The sequence below is a fragment of the Pagrus major genome, chromosome 19, assembly GCF_040436345.1.
Source record: "Pagrus major chromosome 19, Pma_NU_1.0".
NCBI classification, from domain to species: Eukaryota; Metazoa; Chordata; class Actinopteri; order Spariformes; family Sparidae; genus Pagrus; species Pagrus major.
The window spans coordinates 16,095,180-16,116,240 of NC_133233.1; the positions used below are offsets into that span (position 1 = coordinate 16,095,180).

General features: G+C 40.9%; 1 protein-coding gene across 1 annotated transcript; it reads left to right on the forward strand.

The window, feature by feature from the left end:
• Positions 1–416: 416 nt before the first annotated feature.
• Positions 417–20,363, forward strand: LOC141014791 (transient receptor potential cation channel subfamily A member 1-like). Its single transcript, XM_073488701.1, has 27 exons — positions 417–512; positions 1,424–1,586; positions 2,439–2,614; positions 3,970–4,077; positions 4,278–4,386; positions 5,486–5,631; positions 6,302–6,438; positions 8,422–8,470; positions 9,949–10,048; positions 10,133–10,233; positions 10,718–10,893; positions 12,638–12,802; positions 13,700–13,814; positions 14,023–14,189; positions 14,705–14,795; positions 14,935–14,994; positions 15,085–15,177; positions 16,606–16,676; positions 16,847–17,003; positions 17,491–17,580; positions 17,899–18,068; positions 18,154–18,283; positions 18,735–18,917; positions 19,022–19,090; positions 19,480–19,581; positions 19,680–19,801; positions 20,150–20,363. The coding sequence occupies exons 1-27, from the start codon at positions 417–419 to the stop codon at positions 20,361–20,363; spliced, it is 3,360 nt and encodes a 1,119-aa protein (XP_073344802.1).
• The last annotated feature ends 698 nt before the right edge of the window (positions 20,364–21,061 follow it).

Genomic DNA, 21,061 nt, shown 5'->3' on the forward strand with positions numbered 1-21,061 from the left:
GATCACCCAAGGACACCTGGGACTGACTCAAACAAGCTGCCCCCCAGCTGTGAAGAAGATAATTGCTTTCTTCAACAGAAGGGCTTCAACCTCCAAACACTCAGTGGATCTGAATGCCCTTCTGGGTAAAGACAAAGTCATCTGTGCCCATATCCCCTCATGGCAAGGAGAGCCTATGGCTTAAGGCGTTATCTGCCCTCTCGGTCACATAACACTCTATGTGCTTCTGGCTTGTAAAGCAAGCTTTATACACTCACTTATACGACCAGATGGAAACTATGGTGAATTGTTTTTCTATTTAATTTTGTTGCATGCTTACAGTTATGTGCATCCTTGTGTGTTTGTGTGGTTGTTTCTAGACCCGTGCCATTAACCTTCATGTGGGCACCCAGAGTTTGTCTCCAGTGAGTTGAGTGATGAACTTCAGCAGGGAGGTGACCCGACAGACCAGTTGTTATACATATGTGATAGAGGATGAGGACCCAGCCCTGGCTAGCCTTAATGTATTTGAGGTGAGGATGTCACCAACCTGACACCATATAGAGATAATGTATTTTATTCAATGTAGGAAGGAAAAGATATGGTGTTAAGATATTACTTTGGTTAAAAAGAAAGTCACCCATACAAGAGGCTCTTGAGTAAAAGTCTTACAGTATCTGGTACAAAATATACTTAAAGGGTAACTCCATCCATTTTGCACATTAAAGTGTGTTTACAGATGTTATACTAGTTTTTTCACATATGCAGTAGTACTCTCCAAAACCTGATGGCACACTTTAATGTGTAAAATTGGTGGAGTTACCCTTTAAACATCAAATGTTTTTTTCTGGCAATATGGCTGAATACAATATTTGCCTCCAAAATGTAGTGGAGGGTATGTATCAAGTTGCGTTTTTTAGGTAAAATGCTCAAATAAAGTACAAGCACCTCAGAATTGTACTTAAGTAAATATACTTAGTTACATTCCATCAATGATTTTATAAAGTAAATGGCAAATTTCAATCCACAGGTCAACAATGAAACATTTTAAGACGTGATTTGTCCCCTCCTCAAGTATTTACAATATGAGTGTTTATGTAACACCCCATCGTTAATCCCAACCTTGTGTAACCTTAACGAAAGTCACTGTGAAGAGCCAAACAGAGACCTGATGTCAACTTAAGTATTGTATAATAATGTTACGTCAATGGCAGTATTCAAACTAAGATTGTTTCAGCCATTGGTCTGAAAATTGAACAAATAGACATTATTTTGCAACAGAAGACAGTGATAGTTATTATCGCCTATAAGAATTGTTAATTTCACTCTCTTGTAATGAAATCAGAGACAGACAGACAAATGGAAAAGTCTACATCTCTGACATTCTCTTCTCGTATCACTTTTACTCTCCTCCTATTGTTTCACTTTGTATATTACCATCCAGCTGGCTGAGAAGGGTGACCTGGCTCTCCTGGAGAACCTGGTGAAGAAGAGCCCAGAGGTCCTGAGTGAGAAAGATGAATGTGGAGCCAGTCCCCTTCATCACGCCGCCGCAGGAGGCTACATCACCCTTATTCAATTCATCACCACTGTCAAAGAGCCACAGGGTAGGCATGCCCCAGTCATTGATCATAAGTTGCGCTCGGGCACAGTCAAAATATATGTGTATTGTAAATCACCATAACTCTGTCTTTAAAGGTCCTATGTAAGAATTGGCCACCTGTAAACTTCATACTCATACTTTATACTACTACAAACATCACCAAAAAGTTGGGTGTCTACCCAACGCTGATGTTGTCCCTTGTTTGGCTTCAGTTTCCATCACTTTTATTCTTTGTTGCTGATTGTGGTTAGAAAATGACCCTGAAGCAGCCTGACTTCTTCAATCCTCTCATGTTGGACTGAAGGCAGACTGGATGCTTAAGTGAATAATTATTGCCTCTTGATGTACAAAGTGGTAATACAAGACAGAACAAGCTGCAGCTAGCTGGTTAGCATGCTAACTTTAGCAGATATGCAATACATAGACTATTTGTTGCCTCTTGTTTTACCTCTGTTTCAATCACTCGCCGTCTCCGCTTTCTTTGCCTCCTCCATCAGAGTAGTTTCTGAGTTTCCACAGTTGTTCCACCATTACCTTCGGATAGTGACAGGGGAAACCAATGTCTCTTCCTATTTTGGTCAGCAATGGCACGCCGAATAGCATAGCGAAGTTTGTAGGGAACCAATCTCTACGCCAATGGCCATAACACTGAACTTAAAATTGATAAGTTAAAGTAAAAAAGCTATCTATTTCAAGTTTAAACATTTTTTTTTTTTACATGTAGCTCCTCTAAGTTACTGTATAAAGCAGTATGTTACATCACAGAGTATCATGTCTGGTACTTCACTGTATCTACATGCATCTTTATGTAATTGCATTTGTGTGTATTTGCATGTTTACTCGTATCCCCTCCCAGGGCTGAACTGCTGTGATGAGCAGGGCAATGGGCCCCTGCACTGGGCAGTGGAGAACAACAAGGCAGAAAGCTGCAGGGCTCTTCTGGACCTGGGGGCCGACCCCAACTTACTCAACACTGCCCTGATGTCCCCTCTGCACCTGGCTGTCAGCCTCGGGCACAACAACCTGGTGGAGGTGAGGAAGCTGAAAGTGCCCAGCTGAAATAACTGTTTATAGCTATAAACTGTTATAACTGTTTTTGTGTTTTGTCACTGATATCAGGGTCACTGCAGAGACATTTGTTTTATAGGCACTAATAGCACACCTGGTACACTGGTCAGTACACATACAGTACAACAGGAGGGGGTTGTAATTTTTATTTTTGCTGAAGGGAGAGTGACATATTTGTGAAAACAAAAACAAAAGGTGTTTTGTTTTGTTCTTATCCAACATTTCTAACTTATTTCATATTTAATATGTGTGAGCTTTATTGTATCAAAAAATAAATCAAGAAGTTACATCAAAATGATGGTTTGTGCATTTTGCCATATACAGAGGATATGGGGTGGCGTCAAGATATTTTTAATCACAAGCCCTTCAGCACACATATGTTACCTGTGCCTGTTTACTCATTCAGTGGCTGTAATTACAGTTTACTTAGTGGCAGTTTTATGTCATTATGTTTGCGATTAATATACTATTATGAGATTTGCAGGAGAGGTATTGCGTTTTTTTTCCATGTGATGGGAGGGTCAATAGGAAACATTAAACATTATTTCCTTTTTATGAAATAAAATAAGATTCAGCTCCCCCTCCCACCACATTTATAGTCCCGTGAGATTTAGTCGCTCTGATAGTGCCATTACGCCAACAGGAAGCCCAGTGTAAAATAGTTTGTTCATCTTGACTTCCTACTTTATAAAAAGATGGTAAGCTTTTTGTTTAATAAAAATAAAAAAATAGATAAATAATAAATAAAAAATAGAATAAAAAATAACAAAAATATACAATATGTGAAAAATAAATAAAAAATTTAAAAAGAAAAATACAAAATGAACAATAAAAAAGGTTATTTTAAATGAAAAAATATAAAAAAATAAAATAAAAAATAAATAGAAATAAAATAATATGCAACATATGGCAAATAAATATAAAAAAGAAACAATTAAAAAAGAAAAAAATAAATAAATGAAATAAATACAATTAAAAAGACAGATGATAGACTTAAAAACATTTAAACAAAAGGAAGGAAAAGGATTGTCCACAGTCATATTATCACATCACATCTCTTACAGCACATGAACTTGTCTCTTAGAGCAGCCGCTGCACTCCAAAGTCCCTGACAACTGTTTACATATCTGACAAAACCTGACTCAAGCGTCTGCTTGGGAAGACCTTGCACCGTCATCCCCGTTACATTTGGCTGTCATCCACAAACTGACACAGCTGCTGTATGGTGGAGGATAAAGGACACCGGTGTATATATAGGAGAGTTGAGGACATAAACAGGGTGGAGCTCACTGTTAACTTTTTATCTGTGCTCCCTGCAGCTGCTGCTGTCCTACAGTACCACAGATGCCAATCTTCAGGGAGACCTTGGAAACACCCCGGTGATACTGGCCTGCTCCATCAATAACTTTGAGGCTCTCAGCATATTGGTGTGTGGTGAGAGTGATGCATTCAGACTCATGTATTCATTCAGTTGCACTGTCTACCTGTAATGGATAACTGTCCAGCTGTACAGAACAGATTATGTAGCTGTTCTTTATACTGACTGCGAGCCCACTGCAGCTTTGTCTCTCACAAAGAATCGTTCTCTGTTTGTCCTTCTCTCCATCCATTCTCCTGTCTGTCACAGATAAAGCATGGAGCGCGTCTATGCAAACAGAACAAGCTCGGCCATTTCCCCATCCACGCAGCTGCCTTCGCAGGTGCTAAGAAAGCCATGGAGGTGATCCTGAAGAATGGTACGACAAAAGGGATGATCCGTCATCAAAAATTTGAGAGTGCTGACAATAATGAAAAAAGTTTTTGACAAGGCCAAACAGCACATTAAAACACGCTGGAGTTCACCTCAGCCCCTAGAGATGTCAGGAGAAAAATGCTTGTGCTGCTTTGTACAGATGCCAGATGCCACAGACGGACAGGGTGTTTATCCACAGTGGGAGGTCTGTTTGGTAAATCTTGTGTTGTAGGAGGAAGGTTTAGTTAGAGCACAAAATATTTATGATCTATTTGTGATTGCTCAGCCAGGGAATTAATGGGGAATCACATTCTTGTCCTGTTTGGGAGTTTAGCCAACGCAGACCGCCCACCATGAATGGACACAATTACTCACTACTTCCTTCCAAAAAAAAGCAAGACACTTAAAGGTGCAATATGTAAGATCATGAGGTACAAAGTGGCTAGGGGCTGGCGGGTTAGCATGCAAACTTCAATAGATATCCCTGTAACGTTACACATAACGTCAGAGCTGTTATGTTTCACATTCTGTTGATAATGTTAGTAAATATTTGAATGTTTTAAACTAAAATTTGTACATATTGCACCTTTAAAGGTGTTATTGTTAACATTCAGCCGCAAACCAGCAACTCATGATGCTGACAAAACACAGGTACAACGTGATACCAACGGCGTTATACAGTTGGCTGACAAACTGGAATCAACCGTCAGAATTCTTACACAGATAAAACCAAAAGAAATCACTTTCGACTAATTTTTAAACTTAGTAATTCACGATTATAATAGTGTTTTTAAGGATAATAGACACTTTTATTTTGCACCATTCTTCAAGCTCTGTAGATAGACTTTTTTAGTTAAAAAAAAAAAAGATTTGTCTACATGAAAACGTCATCAATATCAATATGACCTTTAATGTTAAAGTCAAAGAGGGCTGGTACAAGATGGAAGGTCCTGCAATTGAAATTCCCTTGAAAGTCTATGAGCAATAAAAACAAATATGTTTACCCCCACGAGCACTGACTGAGACTCTTTTGTTTTGAGCCTCACATGAATTCGGTACATTATTCAAAATTAAGAAACAGTTAATTTAATTCTCTCTGGCAGGAGAGGAGATCGGCCACCAAATTGAGCAACACATCAACTATTTAGACAAGTCCAGGAGCAGTCCCCTCCATCTGGCTGTACGCGGCGGGAACATCGAGGCCATCCGCTTCTGCATTGCAAATGGGGGCAAAATTGATCAGCAACAGGTACTGACATCACAAAACAGAAGAAAAATCTATCATGTAAATCTTCTTTCATTTGGTTGTCCCCACAATTTTTCCTACTGCTCTGCTTTGCATCGTCATGCCGCTGCCATCCATCTTCCATCTGTCAATTGCTTGTTTTGTTTTGTTTTTTGGACTAGATCTCATTTGCCTATAAAAGCTGGTCTCAGTCTCTGTACTGTTAGAGCACGTCACTCTTATCACGCCCATCTGGGGAGTGATCGTTATGTCTAGCCCTGGGATAGTGGCCAGGGCTGCAGCAGGAATAGTGAGTACAGTAATAGCTTCGGTTGGCTAAATTGATACAAATTACCTCCACTTACACAGGGAGGCTGAGTGGAGCGATCACCGGCCTCCTCCTGCCAGTCCTGGTTATCTCATTAAAGGCTTGTGTTACAGCGCCCTATGTTCGGCCAACAAGTCTGGGAGATACTCTGCTAATGCTGCACCGGGGAAGTGTACAATATGTATGTGCGTAAGTGGGTACAGTTCATGTGTGTGCATGCGTGTTTATGTTCGGCTCTGTCTAACCCGGTATGTCACAGTGTCTCTGAACGGAGCAGACAAAATCACGCCTGAAGAGCTTGTGAATATTCATTATACTGATTCATTATTCATCGCTCATAATGTATCCATGTTTGTTGCTGTCCAGAACGACAAGTCCACGCCGCTTCATTTGGCCTGCACCCAGGGTGCTACTGAGGTAGTCAAGCTGATGCTGTCCTCCTTTGACCAAGTGGAAGACATCATCAACCTAACTGATGGGGCGAATCAGACCCCTTTACACAGGTGGGCTTACCCTAAGTTTTTCTCTCTATTGAAATGACTGAACTGATATCATTTCCAGTATTTGTCTGTGTTTATAATGCCAATGCAAGTGGCTGTGGAGGCTCTCTGTAATTTTATCCATTGGGTTTCCAAAATGGTGAAATACAAATTTGCTCGATAACAGCCTCTTGTCAGTCATCAAGCTGGCCATTTGTCTTGATATTATACATTCTGATTTTATAGCTGAGCTTTGAGCTTACCATTTAAAGTTAAGTGGTTTTAAAGTTGCAATATGTAAGAATTTTGTTTCTTGTGGAGCCTGGTTTCATTGCCCGCTTGCCTGGTTCTGGTTGTGGTGCCCATTCCTGGATCCCCCCCTGTTCCAGGCATGAAAAACCTCCTCCTCCTGGTGGTCCTTTGCTAGCAGTGTAAACAACATCAACACTCCCCCCTGTGCTCCAAGCTGCCAGACCAGCCTGTTTAAGCTAATAGAACCACTAGCTGCACAGCTAACTGAGCTAACTAGCTAACGCCAACTGCAGTTAGCAGCAACTAGCAGTAGCTTCGTCTGGTGGCCAATTCTTAAATATTGCAGCTTTAAAGGAGTAGTTCGACATGTGTGGGATACCATGGGTTGTTAATGTGTGGGACTATTTATTGGCATGGCACGCGTCATTATTGTGATGTTGCCAGGCGACCCAGTGAGTCACAAAGGTATATAGTACCCTATAAACATGTGTACAGTGTGGGTTGATCAAACAAATGAGATATAGCATGTTCATTAGTGAGCTTTAGACGCTAGCTGTTTCTCCCCATTTAAGTCTTTATGCTAAGCAGCAGCCGGCTGTAGCGTCACATTTGGCAAGACTCGGTCAGACTCGAGCCTCCGTACTGCGCTAACATTTAAGACAGTAATCAGGACTTGTCAGTGGAAGTGTTACAACTTTAGAGTCGATGTAAAGTTGCAGAATCATTTTGTGTAGAGTTTGAATTTTCTCGATTGTAAACCATCTCGACAGGGCTGACCTTTGAGTGGAGAGATCCCCTCTCCATAATAGAGGAAGCAATCTCATTAGCTGTATCTCACCATCTAATTTGATGGAGCTCTCTTCAAAAGGACCGCGGTTTGCAGCCAGTCGTGAGACAGGAGTGAATGGTGCAAATACGTTCCCTCGAGTTAACCTACCGTAGTAAAAGTCATTTATGAATAGGCAGGTTTTTAAGTTAAACCACTCAGAGTTAAGTCCCTTTAAAAAGTACACCGCTACCATTATGTAGATGTGTAATATCTGTGGATACTATCTGAACAGCTTGCTCATGCTGTTTAAAGATCAATCCATCTTCATACAGTCAACACTATAACACGGTGACAAACAAGACGAACAAGGATATGAAACCCTTGGGTAAGGCTAGCAGAGTAATGAGCTTTTAATTGGGGGCAATAATAACATAATAAAGATATGCTTCCCACATTGATTTTATCTAAAAGCTATTTGTGTTGGCACAGCAGAAGGAGAAAGACCGGATATGAGGACAAGAGGAGGGAGGATAGGTCTGTGTGACCCCATTTAACTCCTTTATAACATCTGGAGAGAAAGTCCTTACCCTAAATTTTTATTCTCATTGTGATATCATTGTTATAATGTGTTGTAAAACCCTCAATACCATCCCCCTGCCTTTCCCCAGCCATAGCATCGTCTGTGGATTAAAGATTTTTGAGATTTCCAAGTTTTGCAGCAAATCATCTTCCCTCCACGTAAGTCTCTCTCCTGATGCAGAATGTCACCAGAATACCAGGAATTAGTTGTAAAAGTGCGTCATTGAAGTGAGCCGTGACAATCCAGGAGATAAAAGACGTAAATCTGGTTGTTATATCATGCTCAGGACAAGACAGAATTACAGTGAGATCATCCTTACTCAACATCTGACAGTATTGGTAAGACCTTGACTCACAAATCACGTGTTGGGTGTCTGGTTTTACAACAACTGTGTTTACTTTTCCAGGGCTACAATATTTGACCACACAGAGCTGGCAGAGTACCTAATTTCTTTGGTAAATAAAGCAGACACACACAAACACCTACGCACACACACACACACACACACACACACACACACACGTGCACACACACACACACTCCACAGCTGTCATGTACTAGACATTCCCATCTTCAATATCCGGGACTGTGTCGTCAATCTAAAGACAGTAAAACTGCATTTTTTCTGTAGTAAAAGCAAATTAAAGGGCAAATCAACATTTTTTTGCATCAATGCTGAGGTCAGTTCTCACTGCTTCTTGTATTTTATTTATTTATTTGGTCATTTTACTATCTGTTTTCCCATTGCCACCATTAAACAATATTTGCAATTTTAAAACACACCTCTCGACTTAGCAGACGTTACAGGTGCCACCCATTGCTCGTAGAACATCTGTCACCATCTGCTGCACTTTCATAGACCGTTTTTAACAGAACTGTGTTGCTAGGAACAAGCTGGGGTCCAAGTTTATCTCCTGTCAACTCATTCTGTTCGCAAACACTGCAACAGGAAATACATTTGTGCACACTGCGCACGTTTTATTTCACAGAGAGTGACATTACTTGGCACCAAAGACCAGTGTATTGTGCTAAATTTTGCTTGGGGGTTCAAATCCGGTCATTATGTCAATGGTTTTTCAAAATGAGGAACAAATTGTATTATTCATATCTTAATAAGTAATAATTTGAATAATAAAAACTTGATGCTAATGTTAATGTTAAAAAAGTTACATAATGTTGCTTTAAACTGAGAACCTTTTTTAAGGGTCTTAAATATGCACTTACATAATGGCTTACGTGTACATTAAATGCAACAGGATGATGCTAAAGCTGAATGTCTGAGGCATAAACACTGTTTAATCAGCTGATGATTCATAGACTTTATCATTATGTTTGGCTGCTTAATTAACATGCCTGTTTGTATTTTCAAACAGTATGATTTATTTTTTAACGTTACAGTACAGTTGTACAACAGAAAGGTTTTGAGGATTTGGACTAATCGATGTCAGTTCTATCTTTGGTAATTTTAGCTGGGGTTGCAGGAGTGTAAACCTACAAAGCTGCTGACATTAACCTAAACCTATCGTCTAGTCACTGGTGGACCCTGGTGCCCCCATGTTTGAAACAACGCTACGGAAGTGCCCTCTTGGATGCCCCTTTGACAGACAAAATATGATGAAGAGCCCTCTAGGGTGCCCTACCAGCAGACAAAACATGGCGAAGTGCCCTCTCTTCACTGTCTACCTATAAATATATGATGACTTTCTACACGTTGTTGCCTCAATGAGCCACACTAAGAAACTCGGGAGCTTTGGGTGTTTTGCTATAGCACCTTCCTCTCAATGCAAACTCCACTCTGACCGAAAAAAACACATGGAATTAATATAGATGTTGCTAATTTCCCATGGTCTCATTTGTTTGCAGTAATTACAGTAATGTGTGTTAAAAATTTAATGAGGTAATTAATGTCGTGCATTGTGCGTTCTCTCGTCAGGGCGCAGACCTAAACTGCATTGATTGTAAGGGAAACTCTCCCTTGCTGCTGGCTACGAGCTGTGGAGCGTGGAGAACTGTGACTCTGCTGCTGTCGAAAGGTGAGCCGCTGTACTGTATTTGACCACCAGCGAAGCTTATCATACAGGTTGCGCACACTCATGCATGTGTTTCGTGTCTTTTAGGCGCAAATGTAAATGTGAAAGACAGGTGCGGCTGTAACTTCCTTCACCTGGCCATTCTACAGCCCAAGGGTCTGAAAAACATCCCAGAAGACGTCCTGCAGGTGCCCTCATTCAATCGCCTGTTTGTGACTTAGCAAATGCACTGTATGCTGCTTAGGCAAAGATGTCACTAAGATTGGAGTTTAATTACTACTCTGTCTTCGATCAATTTGCCTTGAGCCTGGCTGCATGCATTCAAGGCCAGCTGATGAAGTTCATTATACTCTCACTAAGCCAGATGATCCTTTAAAACATTGTAAGCTTTACCTAAAGCTACAATGATGCCTTTAAAATGAGCCACAGAGGAAGGCTGATATTAACACTGGGGATGGGATCTCTCCTCTCTGTATCAGTGCTCAAATATCATCACAGGACTTTATTATTTATATAATCTCAGTATTTGTGTGTGTGGGTGTGTATGTATGTGTATAACCATAGTCATGGTAGATGTTATATAATATGCGCCCTTTATGCCGCATGATTGCATTTTTGCTTTATTTAATATTTCTGCAAACATCAATATGTTTATAATGTGTCTCACCTTAGCATAACAGTGTGAAGGCACTGCTGAACTGTGAGGATAATGAGGGCTGCACCCCGCTCCACTATGCTTGCAGACTGGGTATCCATGACTCAGTGAAGAACATGCTGGGCCTCTCGGGGCAGGTCGGCCTCGCATGCAAGTCCAAGGACAAGAAGTCTGCCCTGCACTTTGCTGCTCAGTGAGTTCGATTGGCCCCCGAGGGCATGACTTTCCATATCATTGAACAAAAAAATACTGATTTGACCTGATTTTCGCTCGAAGTTGCTCAAACTCGATAGAAGAAGTGCCAGCAATGTCACTGCTGCTGACACTGACCAGTGTGGGCTGCAGTGTACACTCTGTTGTTTCTGTTAGGCAATTTTAAAAGCTACAACGTTCAATTTGCAGAAAAGGTGCCATATTCACACCTTCAACAATGTGTCCCACCGTGTTACTGTTAAAGATCTGGAGCAGTTACTTTCTGCACAGTAGAATATCCTTGTCTCAAAGGAGACATTGTATGCTTTTAAATGTTCCTCTCTTTTAGTGTGTAGTATATATTCTTGTGCATGTAAAAGATTTTGAAAGTTAAAGACAAAAATCCGCACCAACAGAAGCTCCTCTTTCCCACAGAAAACACTGCTCCTGAAACGTCTCGTCAGTAGTCACGGCTTCCGTCATTTCGTGATATCAAACTACGTCACCATGTCACATATTTGCATAATTTATGCCAAGCGGCTAGTTTGGCACGTAAGAATTGATTTAGCACAGCTGCTCTGTTGTTGTTAGTGGTGCTGGCTCAGGCATGTGTGAGCTGACCAATCAGAGCAGACTGGGTAATGAGGAGGGGGGGCCTTAAAGAGACAGGACCTAAAACAGAGCGTTTAAGAAAGAGGGCAGAGTACAGTGCTGCAGCCCTGGACAGTGTGAGAAAACTGATGTTTTTTTTGTGTATTAAAGCATGTGAACCTATTCTAGTAGTAACCCAAAATAAAAATAGGGACCTGCAAATGAGCAGGATGCGTCTCCTTTATAAAGTCCGGCTTCATAGGCAGCATCAGATGACAGTTTGACATTGTTCTTCTAGTTATTCTGTAACAAGTGTTGTGTATTGACCACACAAGTATAAAACATTAATCAAAAATGTCTCCCCAGAGGACTTTGACTTATAATCCTCCGAAAGCCAAGACTTTTATCTCTGTAATTGAACAACAGTGGTCAGATGAAAAATGAACAATGTGCCGACATTTAAAGCTGTTACCTCGCTGCTGTTTTAATCCGGTGAGCAATTTCTGCACTCACTAGTCTTTTGATGATTAATTGCCGTGACATACCTATTATACAGTGACCCAGAAGGAATTGTCACAAGAATAGAATTCAATTAGCGAGGCACATATGTGAAGAAATGTTACTCGCGGTGTAAAATGAGTGGACATTAAACATTACTGTAATTGATTTTTCTATCATGTACCTTCTCTTTCATCAGAGCTGGAGGGCAAATGAAGGCCACGCTATGATATCATACCTTAACCATTGTAGACACCTCATTCCCTTTCCCCACCAGTCCCACTGCACGAACACAAAGTGCTGCTGACCTTCTTAAATGGCTCGCAGACAAAGAAAGATCATAGAGCAAAGCGACGTGTCACTTCTGTTTATGTCCTCTCGCAGTTTGCAGATCCATTAGTCATTAGCACTCCCCAGCACTTTTTAACAATATTTTACCAACAAGATCAAGACCCGTAACAGCAATCTCAAGCAAGTATCTTTGAGCAAGATACTCAATTGCCAAGATGAACTGTGTTACAATTCCCCCTGGCCTCTGGCTTTGCTGAGCCGTGGGCCTTGTGCAAAAAGCATTTCCATTTCAGAGATCATCAGATCACAACAGTGGGAAAAAGTTCTTCTACAGCTTAAGGCTTCTCCTCATTTCTCTTTTTTAGGTATGGGCGCATTAATACATGTCAGCGACTATTGGAGACCATTACGGACTCTCGTTTGCTGAATGAAGGTGATGAGCGAGGCCTGACACCACTCCATTTGGCTTCAAAAGAGGGGCACACCAAAGTTGTACAGCTGTTGCTGCGCAAAGGAGCTCTGTTTCACTGGTAAACTCAAATACATAAGCATAACAAGTGCATATACTGTACATCCAAAAGCACGATGATATACTGAACTATACTATGTGCTGTTTTGCAGTGATTGCGATTTAAAGGTGCAATATGTAAGAATTTTAACTACATTTGTGAAGAGAGTTTGGCCCAATCCCAATACACCCCTTGCCTCAACAATTTAGCCCTACGCCTCGGTTTTGAGTATCTGCTCCTCTAACGTCAGTGCAGACTGGCAGGGTAGGAGCCCTGTTTGCTAATGTTAGCCTGTAAAGCACCGCTAACGTTAGCGGCCAGTAAGGAAGCAGTATTCTTTGTTATTTATGAGGTCTGGTAGTGTGAAGTTACGGATGAATTGCGAGCGTCCAGATAAATGGCCAGTGGCATTGTGATAATACCAGGCTTGCCGCAGTAACACAACAGAAATCACCAAAAGTCTGGTTGTATCATAAACACCATCGACATCAACTGACGATGTATGAGGGTGTTGAATGGTTGTCCCATTTCATAGGAGGGAATTTCAAACACTACCCCTTCTAACTCTATTCTGAGGGTCAAAGGAGCACTTAAAAAACAAGGGGTAGGGGTAAAATTTGGACGTGGATGCTATGACATCTGTGCATTGTGTTGCAGAGATATCTACTGAAATTAGCATGCTTAACAACTAGTGCCAAAGCTCCTTAGCTGGCGGGGTAAACACCAACAGTTCCCCGGTGCTCTGAGTTCCCAATTCAGATCGGTAGCTGCAGGGCTAACTGAGTAAAATAACTAGTTGTGAGTATGAATACGACAGGTGGCCACTTCTTATATATTGCACCTCCAAAGTATGCAAGGCTGTAGACATTTTTTACAATTGTCCCAAAATCCTGTTAGCCGAGCATGTCTTGTTTACAGTGACTACAAGGGCTGGTCCTGTCTGCACCACGCTGCATCTGAAGGATACACACAAACTATGGAAATTCTCCTGTCAGCAAATCCCAAGTTACTGGATAAAACAGACGAAGATGGGGTATGAATTACTTTTATCTCAAAAAGTTCATCATCATGCAAAAGCTGTAATTAATTTTACACCAAGAGTACAGGCTTATTTTTGCAGTTCACGACCTGTTACATAAAAGCATTAGTGCATTAATAGCAGTATAGCACTGAATAATACAGACATCACTGTTCAATAATGAATGAAGAGTACTGTCTCCTGTTATGTATTGATACACCAGAACAGTGCGCTCCACGTCGCAGCGAGAGAGGGAAATGCTGCTGCAGTCAGGCTCCTGCTGACTCGGGGTGCGGAGCTCACCTTAAACAAGAATGACACATCGTTCCTCCATGAAGCTCTGCAGAATGGGAGAAAAGATGTGGTCATAGCTGTAATTGACAGTGACAGGTATATTATTAATGCAACGTGCCTGTTGCAGATTAAAGCAACTTTAACACTGCAGGTGTTTTTATCCGCTGCCTTTGCAGACCGTGTATTTATCTTGCTTTACAGTGTCCAGAACATTCACTTTTTTCATTAGCTAAGAGAAACAAGCCTATTTTGAGCTTTGCGACAATGAATTTTCAGATAATCTTGTGTTTTTTAAAAATGTCACCAAATTTGGAGTTCTGTTTTATTTCACTTGACAGTTAAGGCATTATCTATTCTTTTTCATGGAAATGTATGTAAGACGCTATCCAAATCTAGCCCAAAGTAAATTCAAAGCAGTTGTTGAATCATTTGGTGTACAGGCATGGTTTTGGGCTCTTTTGAAAGGTTATAGGTTGAAAGAAGAGAGAATGGGTCACTCATTGGCAGTTGTAGGCTCTAGGGCGGGCATAGAAGTTTCCAAAGTCCAAAATGTTGCAATTCTACACATATTTTAGTAGATTTGTGATTCATTCATGTTTTTGTTCTTCTAGATGTGCTGAATCTTTGAGACTGTTCATACCCGGCTCCAGTCAGCGATGCCCCATAATGGACATGATTGAGTTTCTTCCTGAGACCTACAAGGTTGCCACTGGCAAAGAAAAAACACGTGTATCATAAAAAATGAATGCACAGCAGTTGTCATAAGTTGTCTCTTTCTACAGTTTGCCATTATATATAACTAAGATACTCTGCCACTGTGTTTTTCTGCTTTTTTAAACAGCACCTTTTGGACAGCTGTGTGAGGGAATCTGATGACGATCCCAACAGTGCTGACTACCATGTAATCAGCTGCAAGTTTCACCAAAAAACATTCAGTAGTCTGTATTTCACAAAAACAGTATTATATTAAACAATTCTTTCTGCGGTTTAGATTGAATACAGTTTCATGTGGCTCCAAGCTCCCCTCGCAAGGACCAAGATAATGGACAAGACCCTGAGAGCTCGGCCACTGGCTGCGCTCAACGTAAGCAACGTTTATTTATTTATTTATTTATTTTTAAATGTAGGCTTAACTACTCACCTTCAGGTAAGTAAGGGCTCAAATTTTGAACATACGGGCTCATCACATCATGATTAGCCTTTTCATTGGCAGTGTTGTTGACACTTTTCTCCCTTCCCTTGTCAAGCTGCTCCTCTTCTCCTGTTACTACTACCATGTGTTGGGTATACATGCCACCTATTTCTCCTGTTGCTTGGTGATCAACACCTTCTATCATGCATTGCAGATGACTGCATCAGGGCGACAGTTCATGGGAAGAGGAAGAAGGGTTGATCGTCATGTGTAACAAACCATTTTGTGTTTTTCCTGTTTGGAAAGTGGCAGCTGACGAGACAAAGGTGTAAGCTGTGAATATACCAAAGCTCCACAGTGGACAAATGTGCAGAGCCGTATTAAAAGGCTGGATCAGATCATTTAATTTAAGTCGAGCTGAAACAAGAAATGCTTTTATGACCATTTCAGATCACATTCACAATGACTATGTGCACCTATTTAACAATATGTGCTAAAAAAGGACAAAAAATCTATTTATTTGTATGTATCCAATGTCACGTGACATTGGATCATATTTTATGGCGACAATGTTTTCTGGCTTTCCTTCTTATGTCCTGCTCTGCCTGAACCCTTGAAGTTTTTACCTATTGCTTAAGTAACCACTCACAGTGGCTAACTGTACCAGGCTCCTAGCGCACACAGACACAGTTGAGTCCAAGCACAAACTCTGTGTCCCAAGTGCAGCCAGCAGTGGTTTACTGAGTTTAGCTGCTGTTAGACAGTTACCACTTACTCGTTTAGCCAAGCAGCTAATGTTAGCAGTTCTATTAGCTGACTAATGGAGCTAAACCCGGTAAGAAATCCACCTTGGTACTGTATTCCCGGTCATCAAATTGGCAGCCGTAAGTCACAGATGCTGCTCTGCTCTGATCACTTAATTGGCCGTTTGCACTCGGAGCTCCTGGTGATCTGGTCAGACATAGTCAGCAACTTTGACCAAAGTCGTGTCATCTAAGTGCATGGCAGAGGGCTTAACTCACTTTCAGTGCTGAAGCTAACGCGATTGGTTAGGTATATATGTGCACAAGCAAAGATCACACTACTTTCCGATTCAGCTCGACTTTAAAGGTACATTGTGTAATCTCTGTTTTATAGTCATTCACACAGCAGCCAGCACTTCTTTTCCTTCCACAGTGGCTTTGGATTACAAAACCAATCTTCCACCAGATGTTAGAAACACTTCAGAGCATGTTTTTTCCTGCTGATGTCATCCTGTGGAGATCAATAAGATGCATACGCGCTTAAATCTTTTCAGTTTTAGCTGTCAGGTTGCTCTTTATTGCTTGTAGAAAACGTGCCATTAACAGAGGGCTATTTTTTCTGTTTCTCTTTGTGCAGGCGATGGTGTACTACAACCGCATTGAACTCCTCAACCACCCTGTCTGCAAGAAGTACCTAGCAATGAAGTGGTGCGTATTCGTGAGAGTGAAATTTCTCATTCTGATTTGTTGCAACTGTTGCAAAAAAAAAAAAAAAGATTTGTTCTGCTGACTGCGCCACATACAAGTTCACTGTTGACTCTGAATGTCTTTCTTTTAACATTAAAACTGCTCTGTCTCCTTCTTTTTTCAATCCACAGGCTGGCTTATGGCAGCAAGGCACATTTGCTGAACATGTTTCTGTACCTGTTAGGCCTGCTGCCCCTCACTCACCTGATAGTGACTATGAGACCCACTATGAACATCACTGCCACAGGCGAACACAACATCACTATGGTGCCCGTATCTTTCCCAGAGGTACAAATGACAGGAACTCATGTTTAATGTCAAAATGATTTAAAGTCGCAATGTTTAAGATCTGGACAGAGTTTGTGTTCAAATCATTCACAAAGTGAACTAACTTGGTGTTAGTGTTGACATTGTGTCAAAGTCGTCTATGTACTGTGTTACAGAGTTGTCTACCGAAGTTAGCATGCTAACCAGCAAGCGCCAGTCCATCCTGTCCCGTAATGCCACTTTGTACCTCAGGAGGCGATAGTCCGATAGTATAGCCCCATGTAGTTTCAGCAGGAAGATGCATGCGAGCTGCAAGTTTACTACATAGTCTAGTCAAGTAACCAAATTAAAATCACAAAATGTCAAGAATTTAAAAATATTCTTACACCTTTTATCCTTACTAAACAGAAACCACTCCCGCCTGTGTCCGCCAGTGAGATTTCACGTAATGAAGGGCAAAAATAATCACTGTTTGTCAAACTAAATCCCATTATTTTTCATTTCACAGCAAAGTCTGCTCAAATCCATCTGCATCGTGATGGTCATAGTTATGAACATCTACGCCATAGGGAAGGAAATGGTGCAGATATCGCAACAGGTACAGTGACGCAAGTGTCATTACCTCACATGAAGCATGTGCTCATAAATCTGCTCAGCACCAGGTCTATGTGTACACACTACCAATCAGGTGTGATGGATGATGGCCTTCTGATTTAGATGTGCAGGTTCATTAAATGACCACAGTCACAGCCCCTCCACATTTTACCTCAGTCATTTTGATTATAACTCTGTGAAACACCATCCCATGTTCAGTGGTGTACAGTTGTGCATGATGCCCAAATGTCCAAATGTTGTTTGTATTTGCAAGACTGACGGTCTGGTATGAATCATTCTGTATTTTCTTGTCACTTGAAAGCGCTGGAACTACTTCAAGGATTATACAAACCAGAATGACTGGTTTTCAGCCATCCTGTCTCTTCTGTTCGTCATTCCCCTCATGCTCAATGCAGAGGGTTCTTTACACTGGCAAGCAGGGGCCATGGCAGTTTTACAGAGCTGGATTGGATTTCTCTTTTATCTCCAGAGGTACTGTCGACTCTGAAGCCATTGTACTGTTTCAATCATTTATGTTGTAGAGGCCAATAACTGGTATAAACTCTTGCTTCTCCAGGTTTGAAGGTATTGGCATCTACGTTGTGATGTTTTGGGAGATCATGAACACACTGGTCCGTATTGTAATGCTGTTCATCTTCCTGATGTTGGCATTCAGTTTGACGTTCTATGCCCTGATGCTCAACCAGGTAGGAGAAGAAAGAAATAATAAAATGAAATAAAGTACAAGGTAACAAAACCTGCCTTCCAGCACCCCTGAAGCCAGCCTATTAACACACATTTGTTTAATCTGTTCATGGGGGCTAGCTGTTTCCTGCTGTCTCCAGTTTTTGTGCTAAGCTAAGCTAATTGGCTGCTGGTGGTAGCTTCATATTTATGGTACAAATCTGACTGGTATTTATCTTATCAAGCTATTCCTTTAAAATGATGCTAGCATAAGACAATCTACCATATTCACAAAACAGCTATTTTCCTCCGATGTCATGGTCAGGGTGGCGAGCTCAAATGCTGGGATAATGTAATGCTGTTTTGTGCCAGTCAGTCAATATTCAGCCATTGCATACATGCTAACGGATTGTTATAAAGAAGTGCCGCAGTATCTAACTCTTCTTATAAAACTGACTTTGTTTTCTTCCCTAGGAAGAGTTCAACACCGTGCCACTCTCAATCATGCAAACCTTTGTGATGATGGTCGGGGAACTGAACTACCAAAATAACTTCCTGGATGCTTATCTGAAGCAGGAGCTATCTTTTAGTATCCTAACTTACTTCATTTTTGCGAACTTTGTTCTGTGCATGCCAATTCTGCTGGTGAACCTCATGGTGAGTATGCTCTGACAGTCCATTTCACAGACTCCTTATAGGCTTCTCACATAAGATTCATGAACGGACGCCATGCTTCTCTTTTGTTTTTGGTTGTGTCGTAGATCGGTTTGGCAGTTGGAGACATTGCGGAAGTACAAAGAAATGCTTCCCTCAAAAGAATAGCCATGCAGGTGTGTATGGAAACAGCTCGACAATTATTTGAGCATTCTTTAAAATGTATCTTGTATTTTCAAAGCATAGAAGACATCATATCTGTTATCCTGTTTGCGTGTTGCTTGCCCAGTCTACCATAGCTGTCCTATAATATGTAACATCCCAATCTTAAATTTTAACCTCTCATAATAATGACATTTTATTTCCATATAGGGACACATACACACTGACACTGATGTATATGTGACAGGTCAATATCAGCCAGTAATATCAGCCAATGGATAAATCTGTCGGGCTCCAATATAAAATATGAATATATTATATTTTAGCTTCAGAATGTACAACCATTAGTATGAACAGAGGATAAGAGGTTCCTCTGGCTGAAAGTCTGAATTTCTGACCACAGATTGACCTCCACACTTCTCTGGAGGACAAGCTGCCTTATTGGTTTGTGAACCGAGTTGACAAGGACTCCATCACCATCTACCCCAATCGCAAGTGCTCCCAGGTTTGCTTCCCAACGAAACAGATACAGTACAATACATTTATGTATCTCTGTAGCTTATGTCAGCTGCCTTTCTTAATCCTTGCCTCTTCTTTAACCAGCACTATTTAAAGAAACTCATCACGGGGGATGCTGACGAGTCAGCTGAAGTCTGGAGTCGACTGCAGGCTAAATCAAAGAGGTGCACTCTGATAGAGAATGAGCTCAACAAACAGAAGTTCAGGTAAAGCACACAAGGGTGCACATGTTAAACACGTGAGAGTCAGTTTTTTTATTTCCAAGTAGGCCTACCACTGTGACTGAACAATGAGCTACCATAAGGAATGCAACAACTACATGGTTCATCAAGCAATTTAATGACAGTTTCTGATGCATGAGCAGCCCCTAGTGGTGACAAAAGAAATAAGGCCTGAGATCAGGTCACAGAAAGATGTGACTCACTGTACTTCTTTCTATAATAAGCACATGGAACCACTCAGCAGTATGGTCATCAAAGAGCCTGATTATAAATCTACTCAAGTTTAAATGAAGTCTCTCACTGGGACACGCGGGCCGATGTTTTCCTCTTCAGGATGAAGGAGATGGCGAGCTCGCTGGAGAAGCAGCACAGCCTCCTGAAGCTCATCATCCAGAAGATGGAGATCACCTCGGAGGCCGACGAGTACGACGGCCCTGTGAACGTCAGGGGCAGGATGTGGCCGAGCTTGAGTCAGAGTAGACAGCGAGGACAGACTGTGTCTCGGTGGGTCCCGCTGATGAAGGCCATCGAGTCCAGGAGAAAGTGAAGAGGCTGATCCTAGTGAACGATAAGTGCATTATAAAAGTCTGGGTATAACTTGCATTGTTATGACTACTGCACAATGTAATTCATTATATTAAGATGTAGCACTTGTATCCACTTTAAATTTACTTGATATTGTGACAGTTCATTTAATTAAGTGCTCTTCATTGAGTTGTCTTAACTATTTGTGTGGTTTAATACAAAATAATGTTGCATACTGAATTTAAACTTACAGTATAAGTGCTTTTATTGTAACATGTAGGTTGAATCAGTAACATTTCTTGTCCAGTTAGTTACATCAGTGACCCACTGAGAATGTCGAATGTTAAAGTCACATATATAGTGTGTACGTGGCATTGTCATTATTTTATTACACACACTGTAGCTGTTCCTGTTATGCTGTAATGTGTCTTTATGTGCAATATGCACCCATGTATCTCTCAAATATGATGTGTCTCCTCTTCCTCTCTCTCACCCCATCATTAAACATGTCTACAGTCTTAAAAGATAATGATTTCACATACAGCATGTATATATATATATATATATATATATATATATATATATATATATATATATATATATATAAATATATATATATATATATATATATATATATATATATATATATATTGTTTTAGCTAGCAACACCATCGAGCCAAATTGAACCTTTGAGTAGCCCTGATATATGCTTTCTGAGTA